Source organism: Pyrus communis, chromosome 4 (assembly GCF_041283825.1).
Source record: "Pyrus communis isolate YQ-2024b chromosome 4, ASM4128382v1, whole genome shotgun sequence".
NCBI classification, from domain to species: Eukaryota; Viridiplantae; Streptophyta; class Magnoliopsida; order Rosales; family Rosaceae; genus Pyrus; species Pyrus communis.
The window spans coordinates 16,752,977-16,764,601 of record NC_142568.1 but is presented as its reverse complement, the minus strand read 5'-3'; the positions used below and the strand labels follow the sequence as shown (position 1 = coordinate 16,764,601).

At 31.6% G+C, this 11,625-nt stretch overlaps 1 protein-coding gene across 1 annotated transcript; it reads left to right on the top strand.

The window, feature by feature from the left end:
* Positions 1-7,793: 7,793 nt before the first annotated feature.
* Positions 7,794-10,143, top strand: LOC137722040 (putative cyclin-D7-1). The gene is made up of 6 exons (XM_068461042.2): positions 7,794-8,257; positions 8,400-8,486; positions 8,623-8,721; positions 8,822-9,026; positions 9,545-9,687; positions 9,818-10,143. The coding sequence occupies exons 1-6, from the start codon at positions 7,991-7,993 to the stop codon at positions 9,938-9,940; spliced, it is 924 nt and encodes a 307-aa protein (XP_068317143.1). The 5' UTR covers positions 7,794-7,990; the 3' UTR covers positions 9,941-10,143.
* Positions 10,144-11,625: the final 1,482 nt, after the last annotated feature.

Here is an 11,625-nt window from a genome sequence, read left to right as displayed (position 1 = left end):
ATTTGTATCAATTAGGTTTATTTGAAAACAGAAGTAGAATTGTAAGTAGCATCAGTCAACATGAAGTTAGTTGTATCGATAAAGAAGTTACACTTAATTTAATTAGTAAAAAAGCAGTTACCCATTTGAGAAAATCACAATTTAGTCAAATTCATATAGGAACAATATTAATTGGAATAGCAGGATTGACCAGAGCACAAATAGGCACAAAGACTTTGGTATACATATATGATGATAGATGGGATAATCACCAACAAACAGCAATAGTAACAGCTGAAGTAGACTTAAGTTCAAACTTAGCAGTTATAGGTTGTATTCTAAATTATGTTATGACAATTAATGAATTTAGTAACTATATTAAAGTGAGCATAAGAACAAAAAATTACAATATGAAAGGAAAGTATAAAAATTTGTGTATTGGTTTAATGTATATTAGTAAAGTGTCTGATAGATATAATCATAAGTTTAATTTAGAATTTCAAAATTTAGTTCAAACATTTGGTAGTAAACATGTAAATATGATAGAAGCAAAACCAGTAGATAATAGCTTTTTAGAATGAACTCAGTGGGCATTACTTAATTTAGAAGTAGCAAAAAATAGACAACTAGACAAAGTACAAATATATGAAACTAGTACAGGTCAAACAACAATTAGGTTTAGTAATTACAAGCAACTAGAAAAAATAGAAGATAATAAAAGCAAGATCGAAAATGAGAGTATTCATATGACTTTTGATAATTTAGATATTAATTTAGTTGAGCAAAATTTTGATCGTATTGTAGATAAACTTATATAAGATATTGATCATTTAAATGAAGAAAAGTAATTAGAAAAATATAATACATATGATTTAGGACTACATAGAATTTCAGATTAAGAGATGAAATTTTTAATTTTAGAAATAGGAGTAGAACATATTTTAAGATCAAAAGAATATAATAATTTATTAGAATTAAGAGCAAAATGCAAAGTAGAATGTAATCCAGCAGAAGAAAGTAGTACATCAGGAGTAGAAAATCCAAATCTAGGACGCGCAAGTAGAACTGATCAACAATTTTTGAGATCAACAAATGAACACTATAATGAAGGAGCACGAATAGACCACATAGAAGAAAGCATAATAAAACCTAGAAAAAATATGATTCCATATTTGAGAGGTTTAGAACAAATTAATATAGCAGGTAATAAATTAAACATAGATAGTGAGATCCACAAGATTGGGAAAGAACGATTGAGAGATAGAAAAAAGGTTGCGTACATGCAGCATTAATGTTAGATTTTAGTAATTCACAAAATATGTTAGATTATTTTGAATATACCTTAGATGGTTTAATTTTTGACTATTTCCAGTTATGGAAAGTCCAAAATCTAGAACAACATCAGACAGCCAAAACACATTTTAATATTGATGGTTTTGTTACTTTGATTAAACAAGAATTTTTAGATCATAATAGGTTAGATGATAGAAGTGAACAAGAACAAAAAAGAGCAATTAGAAATTTAGAACAATTACAAATTTGTGATTTACAATATATAGCTGAATATACCACAGATTTCTTTAAATATTTAGGAAGAACAGGTAGAATTAGTGATACTAATTTATTAGATACTTATATGACAAAAATAAAAGGACCAATAGGTGAAAATATTTGGAATGAATGGCAAAAGTATCCAGAGAAAAATGATATTGCAATAGGACCTAGAATTCAACATATATATGATATACTTAGACAAGAGTGTAGTCAAATAAAAGTTAAGAGACAAATTAGGAAACAATTTTACTTGAGTTATAAAAATATAGATTTACCACAATAGTATGGCTGTCATAAGAAGAATAAGCAGAAGAAAACATACAAAAAGAAATATAAATCATACAAACCATACAAACAACATAAGAATTTCAGCATAAGACCTTCAAGAACATATAGGAAGAAAAAATATATTCCAAAACGATTTAGGAAAAAGAGTAGTAGACCTTAGATTAGAAAATATAAAGTACCAAAGGATAAGAGTAGCTGTAATATTCATGTGGAGAAGCTAAACACATTAGACCTAAATGTCCAAAATTAGGTAAATAGCCGAGAGAAAAACTACATTTAATGGAGTTGTTTAAGTTAGAAGAGGATGAAGACATGCAGTCAATATACAGTTTAGATGATATAAGTGATAATGATATATTCTGATTTTGAAGATTCAAATAGCACAAGTAGTGATTTAGAAAAGTATATGTGTGTATTTATAGAAGAACACATGAAGAAGAATATAAATACATTAATTTAGGTTGGCCAGAAAAATGTCATAATTGTAGTAAATTGGTTGCAAATAAATGCTATAATATATATTCAATATTGTGCAAAAAGTGTTATAGAAATAAGTTATTAGAAATTAATTTAGTAGAATCACACGAAAATACTGAAATATTAGGAAACATTGTTTATAGTATAGAAAAGCCAAAAAATAGTTCCCTAATTACCATAAATTGTGAAATAGAATTAACAAAAGAATATAAGATACAAACAACAGTTATGATAGATACAGAGAGTACAAAGAGTGTCATAAAAGAAGAATTAGTACCAGAAAAATATAGACAAAAATTAGCAAAACCAATGAAAATAACACAATTTGATGAGAGACTAGTTTATTTAACACATTGTATTAATAATGAGTCTATTAAAGTAGAAAAACAACAATTTAATTTATCATTAACATTTGTTTCACTAGTAGGATCATACCCATTTATTTTAGGTTTGAATTTTTTGAAAAGTTTACAAGATTTTTTATTTATGAATCCTAGCATAACATTTTTCAAAAGAGGTATTACAATAATTGACCAAAGTAATACTGTAAAAGTATATAAAAGCATAAGTATAAAAGAATCTAGTAGGCTAGATGGTTATTATTTAGAAAACTCAAAAGAAGATGATGAGCATAATCATATAGAAGAGTTTGATGAAGAAATATTTGAACATGAATATCCGATTTTAGAAGAAAAAACCCGTATAGAAATATTACAGTTAAATAGACCAAAGAGTTTAGAAGAATTATTACAATTAACAGAACAAACTAGAATTATAGGAGAAGACCCTCAGTTGCATTGGAATAAAAATAAAATATTAACAAAATTAGATATAATTAATCCAAATTTAACCATTAAGATAGCTGATATGCCTTGTAGTTTATTAGATAAACAAGAGTTTGAGTAGCAAATAAAAGAGTTTTTAAATTTAAAAGTAATTAGACCTTCCAAGTCTAGACATAGATCAACAACATTTATTGTGAGAAAATATTCAGAATTAAAGAGAGGTAAGGTTAGAATAGTTTATAATTACAAGAGATTAAATGATAATGCATATGAAGATAGCTATAAATTACCAAACAAGGATGAGCTCATAAATAAAATTCAAGAGAGTAAATATTTTAGTAAATTTGATTGTAAATCAGGGTTTTGGCAAATACGATTAGTAGAAGAATCAATTGAGTAGACAGCTTTTACTTGTTCAGAATGACATTTTGAGTGGCTTGTTATGCTATTTGGACTTAAAAATGCTCCATCAATCTTTCAAAGAAAGATGGACCAAATTTTCAAGAAATATGATAAATTTTGTAGTGTTTATGTAGATGATATTTTAGTACATAGTAAAAATAGAAATGAACATAGGAAACACTTAGAAATAGTTTTACAAGAATTTATTAATAATGGAATTGTGATTAGCAAAAATAAAATAGCATTACAAAAGCAAGATATAGAATTTTTAGGAATGTATATCAAGTCAGATACAATACAATTACAAGATCATATAGCTAAAAAGGTCTTAAAATTTCCAGATAAGTTAGCAGACAAAAAACAGTTACAAGCATTTTTAAGATTGTTAAATTATGTAAGAATTTTTTTCCCTGATTTAGGAAGAAAAATAGCAGTATTACACAGTAAAACTAGCAAAACTGGACAAAAGTATTTTAATAGTGAATATATTAAATTAGTTAAAAATAGGATGAAATTATTCAACTTAAGCCAGTAACATTACCATTAGATGATATTTACAAAATTGTCGAAACAGATGCTGCATCATTAGGATGGGCATATATACTATACTAGAAAAAACATAAGGATTCACAAAAGTTTGATGAACAAGTTTGTAGATATTCATCAGGAAAATTTAGTGATGTACAATCCAGATTACCATCAATAGACTTAGAAATTTTAAGAATAATTAACTCACTCGAAGCATTCTCTTTATTTTTATATAATGAAGTATTTACGATTAGAACAAATTGTCAAAATATAGTTTCTCATTATAACAAAAATACTTGCTAATAAACAGGCAGCCTAAAGATGGGTTAATTTTGTTGATTCAATTACAGGAAATGGTTTTAAACCAATTTTTGAATATATAAAAGGTAATGACAATATATTAGCTGATATCTTATCAAGATCAATACTTTGAACATGAATGGAATATCGTGGACCATCATCTTCAAATGACACAAGACCACAAGGCAGAAGAACACCTTTCAATAGCATAATGATACACCATAGATCTCCACCATTCAATTGATTCCAAAATAGCATAAGCAAACCAACATCATCACTAGTACCCACTTTCAATTTTAATGGCAATATTGTTGAAGGAATCAGAAATCCAATTCTGAGGTATATGACAAGGATACCAAAACTCTCTAATAAGCAACGGGCTCTCTTAGATAATTTTTGGAACATCCAAATCAAACAGTCAAGCATGAGGTTATGTCATGAGAAACTAATTAGAGCCTTAGAACAGGAGTTTGATAGTTTTAATTTCAATTTCCATCAAAACCAGCATTATATTCATTCCCTTGAGCACAACCTTCAAGTCGTTTTTAGAGACCATGAGTCATTACTTAGTAAGTTTACCAAAATGAACCAAGAACTCCAATCTCTTAGAATGCAGCAAAAGGCAAGTGACACCTTGAAAAGAGAATTGAAAATAGGTTTGGAAACAATTGATTAGTATAAGAATAAAGAAAAAGAGGTTATTGAACCCATAAGACCAGAGGCTAATAAGCCCATGGATGAAATTAAGATTGAACTCTTAGAAGAAGACATTGAAATGGAGTAGCATCAAAATAATGAGCAGCATCAGCATCTGAGTGACAAAGAAAAATAAGAAAAATATGAAAGTTTTCTTAGGAATTTACATTTAGACTTAATATTAGATGATATTTTATTAGAAGAAATTTCAAAAGCAAAATTAAGAATAATGCCACCAGACATGCAAAATGAAATCCTGAGCAGAATATCACAGTCCATGAAAAAAGTACAATTACAATTACAATGTGCTTTGTATTAGTCAATCATTGATCCAAAATCAGGGATGAATATTATTACAAAGATGTATCCACCATGTCTTTGTGATAGTATAGAGAATTGTATTTGTAGACCAGATGTTAATATAGCTATGGCCAGGATTAACATGAGAGATTTTAGATCATGGCATTTTAGTTATGAGCATCAGAAAAAGCATAATGTGGTAGAAGTTATCCCTGCTTCACTATTAGAGTTTGACTAGCTTGATAAAATATTCATTAATCATGTTTCCCAACTAGAATCATTTCTTGAAAAACTTATGAAAGTAGCAGAAGATTATCTGGAAAAGTGGAAAGAAATTTGCATAAGTTTTATTCGTAGTCTTCCAGATTGGTATGTACATATGCATAAGAAGAAAGCTAGGCATAGAGCCATGATTAATGAAGAGTCTTTTAGACCATACCCTATCACTTCACACAGATGGACTTCTTCATACAACAATATTCTAAAATTTCGAGGGATCCAAATGTTTGCCCTAGATGAATTTGAAGATTTTAGGTATGATATGAAATTAGTACCAGAAGAAGAAGAAATGCATATTTACACCAAGTCAAAAGCCCGCCATCAGCCATACTGGAAGCCTCAAAATTTCAATGGAGAAACAGAAGATATGTATTACAAGGTGAAAGAAGATAGAGAAAGAGACACAAAGTTAGTAGAAGATGATGAACAGTACTGGAACAATTTGACAAAAGAGGAGCTGCATAACATCGACAACATGATGGAAGCATGAAAAGTTGGCAGCAAATTAGCATAAGTTGAATAGCATCATGTAAAATAATGTATTTCTAGACAGAAATGTCAACATCATTGTGAATCGCTTTTAATGGCACAAGAGTAAATAAAGAAAATAGCTTGACCCATTATAGACTTTTCATACACAAAATGTCCTTTTGATTAAGACTGAATAGTGCCAAGCCCTTTCGTTAAAACTCCCTTAAATCAAAGGCATCTACGATACGACGAAATACCCTTAATTTCACTTAATAAGTGACATAACTAACAGGAAAGGGAGAGAATTGGACAATTGAAACTTAAAACTAATGCATTAAATCAAAGACTTATACAGTACAAAATGAACGAAAATACCCTTAATTTCACAAAATAAGTGACAAAACTAACGGGTTGGGGAGAGCATTGGACAATGCTTGGCTCCTTGCATGTGAAGTTCATTTGATTAAAATACTATTTAGTCATCCATGTGAATCAAACGCATTGAAAGTTCACCATTAAGATGTTATATGTTGTCGTAAATGTTGATTTGTTTGTCACACATAAATGCTTAAATAATCTCCGAATTAAAGTAGTTTTTCTACATAGTTTTTGGATAATGAGAAAGAGTATTAATGGGTTATAATCATGAAGTTTGTATGGTTAAATGATTGTCATGAACGATTGAGGGGGCTTAAAACAGAATTGACTCAATTGAGAGTTTACATGCCCAAGTGGAATGAAAAAAAAGTTCGGCTTAGGCTGCTTAGCTAATGCTTCTTAGGGTTGTGAATCAGTTTGAAACAGCTCAAACTTGCACCTGTTCGGCTCGATAACAAACAAGTTAAGCTTTAATATTGATATATTCTTCAAGTCTCCTAAGTAGCTCATACTTTTTCACGAGACAACTCAAGCTACATACTATTCAAGAAGTTTGTTTGTAATGAAAAATCATGTTTGAGATTTTTATTTCGAATAATTATGTGTACTATTTTTCTTAAGATTATATAAACTATTTTTCTTAAGATTATACAAACCTAAATGCTGCTAGTAGAGAATATGTCTTGTGGACCTAGTGGTCCCAATCCAACTGTCCAGGCTTCAAGGATGAACATCTAAGCCATTCAATTAGCAGCTTTTATTGGTGGAGACTGTAGAGAGATTCAATTCAATTAGAGATCATTGATCTTGCACTAGCAATTTGTCCCAATAGAGAAGTGACCGATGAGATGAGGGATTGGCCATCACCATTAACCACCAAGGCCCTCATGATCAAGCGTTGAAGACGATCACGAAGTGGGACCCACTCATCAACACTGAGATTGGGGCCCACATTTGAGTCTCTAAATATTATTCTCAAGTTCAGTGCCAACCAAACCAACCCACCGCATCAGTCACAAACCTTATGAGTTTCTGCCCTCGTTTCCTGCATTGAAGGGAGGACGATGTGAGAAAGAGACAGAGAGGGGGGGGGGGGGGGGGGGGGGGGGGGGGGGTGGGGGGTGGAGCATTTACTCCACTACTAGCCTACAGAGACATCCTCGTGCGTGGACTCACGCAATTGGTACGTAACCGGCCGCGGTCAGAATTAAACCCTAGCTAATTTAATACAAAAACACCAATACATACCAAAAATAATATAAAACAATTTCTTAACCCACCACTACCACTACTATTCGGACTGCATTTACCCCATTTCATGATGGGCGTGTCCCTCTTTTTATTTCTCTATCTGTCTGTAAGACTGTAACTACCCACCAACTCTTATATAACTTCCCCTCAACTTCCCTCTTTTCACCATCTTCCAAGTTTTTCTTAATTTCGTTTTCTCAAACCGCTCATCTCTCAGTCGATCGAGTACCCTATTATTGAAACAACTGTGTACATTTTTTAGACTGACTAGTGACCATAGCTTCTTTTTTATTATTCAAAACATGGTTTGCATGGAAAGTTTGCTTTGCGATGAGGTATGCCCTTCAAGCCCTGCAGTGACTACTGAACCTATCCCTGGCATTAACTTTGGTTCAAAAAGTTACTGTAGATCAATATCAATGTATACAACTAAGGAAGAGTATGAGCAGGCTCTGACCATATGCATGGAGAAGGAGAAGAGCTATATGCCTGAACCTAATTACCTCGATAACCTGTGTTCGAATAATTTGGTCATTGCTAGGTTAAAAAGCATTCAATGGTTCATCAAGGTCAATACACACGCGCGCATATATATATATATATATATATATATATATACACGTATGTATATGTTTAAATTAAGTATATATCTGAAAATTATCATGGTAGTAGTGCTAAATATTTATTTAATTCTTTGGTTTGTGTTTTCAGTCTTCAAGTCGGTTGAACCTCTCCCCTGGAACTGTTTTTTATGCTGCAAATTACCTTGATCGGTTCATGTCCACGAACCATTGCAATGTAAGGACTGCATGATATATAATGCTTTTAAGTTTAATTAATCCGAGTTGAAAGGAAATCTGTTTAATTAGTTATGTATTGGGCAAAATTGAAAGGAAATCTGACTTAATATCTATATACATGTATGTATTTTCAGGGATGGAAATATTGGATGGTGGAATTGGTGTCTATTGCCTGCTTATCTATTGCCTCCAAGTTCAGTGATACCTACAATCCTTCCCTGCTTGAAATTCAGGTGACAGCCTATTCGTTAATTATTTGCATTATTAATGAAGAATGACACCATTATTTGTTCCTGCAAAGGTTTAATTACTGTGTTGATTCATTGATCGCAGATGGAAGATCTGGAACATTCATTTGAGCCAAGCACAATCCAACGAGTGGAAATGATGGTGCTAAATGCATTAGGATGGCGCCTTGCTTCTACAACGGCTTACTCGTACCTAGAACTGTTCTCATGGTTTCTGGACTCATTGAAGCCCCAACTTCATGAAGAGATCATTGCCCTACTCAACAATTTGCTTCTTCGAGCTATTTCGGGTATGTTTTTTCGAACTTAATTATTCGATGTATGTAGCCGGTATATCCATTATTAACTCTAAATTTCCTTTTTCCCAAGTGTTAGAAGGGCTTTTATTTCACATGCACTTCTTCTAGATGACTTGCTCCTAAAGTATTGTAATAGTAATTAGTGTTGGTTAATTACTTAAATTACTCTGGATGCAACCCTATATATTGTAAATGATTTATATAATTCAATCAATGAGATTCATAAAATTTACACCAAGTGATACTTATTAATTCTAAATTATCCTTTATTTTATAAATTAATTTCTCAAATTTATAGAAACTCTTAAAACACTTGTACTACAAGTGGGTGGATTGCCCTCGTGAATAGAGTTTTTCTTTCAACTCATTACGTCCAATGTTGAAGCTCTTCCCCTCTCTTTAATGTAACTTAGAGTAGTAATATCGATTATAATTATAAAACTACTCAGTATTATTATTTTCTGATAGTACACATAATTAAGAAACAAAAATTATTATGAACTTTTCAGATTCCAAGTTTCTGGATTATAGGCCAAGTGTGGTTGCAATATCTGCTCTAAGGTGCAGTCTGGATAAGATACAACTTTCAGCAGCCATATCGGACAATGCCTACCTCACGTGTCTTACAAGTGTATTGGATAATGATCAAAAGGTCACTTAATTAATTTCAGTATCAAATGCCCTTTTTAATTTGCCCTTTTCTTTGGCTGATTAACATCTAACATTTTATTCCTGGTACTGTTTTATTGACTGGTAATTTGTCCACTACTTGTATATTATAGGGTGAGTTGGTGAAGTGCCATAAGATGATGGAGGAGCAATATTCATCAGTTGATTGTCTACACAGATTAAGAGATCACGAGGATTTCCATTACTGCCCTTCAAGTCCAACAACACAGTTCTGAAGGAACGTATTAATTTTTATGATTTCCATGTTGATTTCTCTCTCCTTAAGATGAGAGATCAAAGTATGATCACTAGGATTAACAAGAGAAAGAGAGAAGATGACGAAACTAATTAAAAACGTATATACTTTTGGGGAATTTAACATATCAAACATTGAATTCTTGGATCCTTATCAATTTATGTTAAGAGTGTTTTTGGTAAACACCACTCTTTTGAGTTTATTCAGACCCTTAAATTATTATTTTTCTGGTTGAACAATACTTTGAATTATTGTACAACTTATTTTTATTCATGGTTAAATATAAAAAATAAGATATAAAACATGTTCAAAAATAACAATGAACTCAATACAAATGTAAATATTAATTACAAGATACGTAGATACAATCAGAAAATAAATATAAAAATTCAGAATATACTAAAATTTTGTTATCAAAATAAGTTCGGCAAATTTCGGGTAAAGTTAGATGGGAAATTCAAAAGCTTTTTATACATACCAATTTCCATCCACATTTTTTGAAATATTCGGATTTGGATCTAATCCAGCTTGGCACTCATGCCCTAAGTTTTAATATCCGACTACCGTTGACTAGTTATTTTTACTTGTCATCCCATTAATGTGGTCTAGCTATCTTAAAGCATCTTCTATGGGCTTCCAAAATGAGAATCTAACTAAAATTTAGGAAGAATTTGAAAACTACCATCTCTGATCACACTCGATCGTGCTCCTAGATTAGCAAAATGACTAAGAGCTCCTAAACATAAGGAATAAGGAGTGAAAAATAAGTTCCTAAGGGCTCCTAGCATTAAACAAATATATTTTTTAAACAAACGATATTATCTGTTGTAGACATGTAAATATTGTTGCATGCAAATGATGCATCACAGAGCTCCACGTGGCATATAACTCATCACAAATTGACAAGTCATCAATGACATGTGGCACAATTCAAGCAAAGGAAGCTCAAAAGCATTCCTAAAATACGGCAAAGGAGAAGAAAACTCTTTAAAATCAGCAAAGGGCACAAATTGCTCCCAAAACCGGAATGAAAGCTAAAGCATCTTCACAAAACAAGCAAGAATTGAAGATTGCTCACAAAATAGGCAAGAAAGCCCTATAGATTTCAGCCAAGCAAGGGAAAATGGCTGAAATTAAAACACAAAACATGCCTAAATTCGCCTATGGACAAATCAAGATACAAATCAAAGCCAAATACATCCAAAGGCAAGTTTTGAGAAGTCTATAAATACAAAGACCTCAGACAAGTATAAGGGTTGACAATTTCTACATTGAAGAGTCGAAATTCTCACAAAAAGAGAACCTCTACCAAATCTTTGAAGACTAATACGCTGCCAAATCTCTCTTCAAAGAATGTACAACCAAAGTCGAAGCTTTCTTTCGACCAAAGCCGAAGCATTCCCTTGAAGAATTAACAAGCACTTATGCCGATTCCTTCAAGACCTTGTTGCAAGCTTAAAACTTGTAACGACATTCAATTCAAGATCAAGTCGTCAATACCCTTGAATCAACAAAATTCCACATCAACATCACCTTTGACACATGTCATACACAAACCTACAGGTAAAGACTATCCACGCATTGTTTCAAGCTCAAACCTTGAAGCAATCGTTCGATCGTTCGTCCGAGATCAAGTCATTGCGACCTTTGGATCAATAACCCATG

Excerpts from the sequence above, each read along its gene's own strand:
- LOC137722040 (XM_068461042.2), top strand. The coding sequence starts at position 7,991 with ATGGTTTGCATGGAAAGTTTGCTTTGCGATGAGGTATGCCCTTCAAGC. Across the intron at positions 8,487-8,622 it reads TGTCCACGAACCATTGCAAT|GGATGGAAATATTGGATGGT; the intron begins GTAAGGACTGCA and ends ATGTATTTTCAG. Across the intron at positions 9,688-9,817 it reads TATTGGATAATGATCAAAAG|GGTGAGTTGGTGAAGTGCCA; the intron begins GTCACTTAATTA and ends TGTATATTATAG.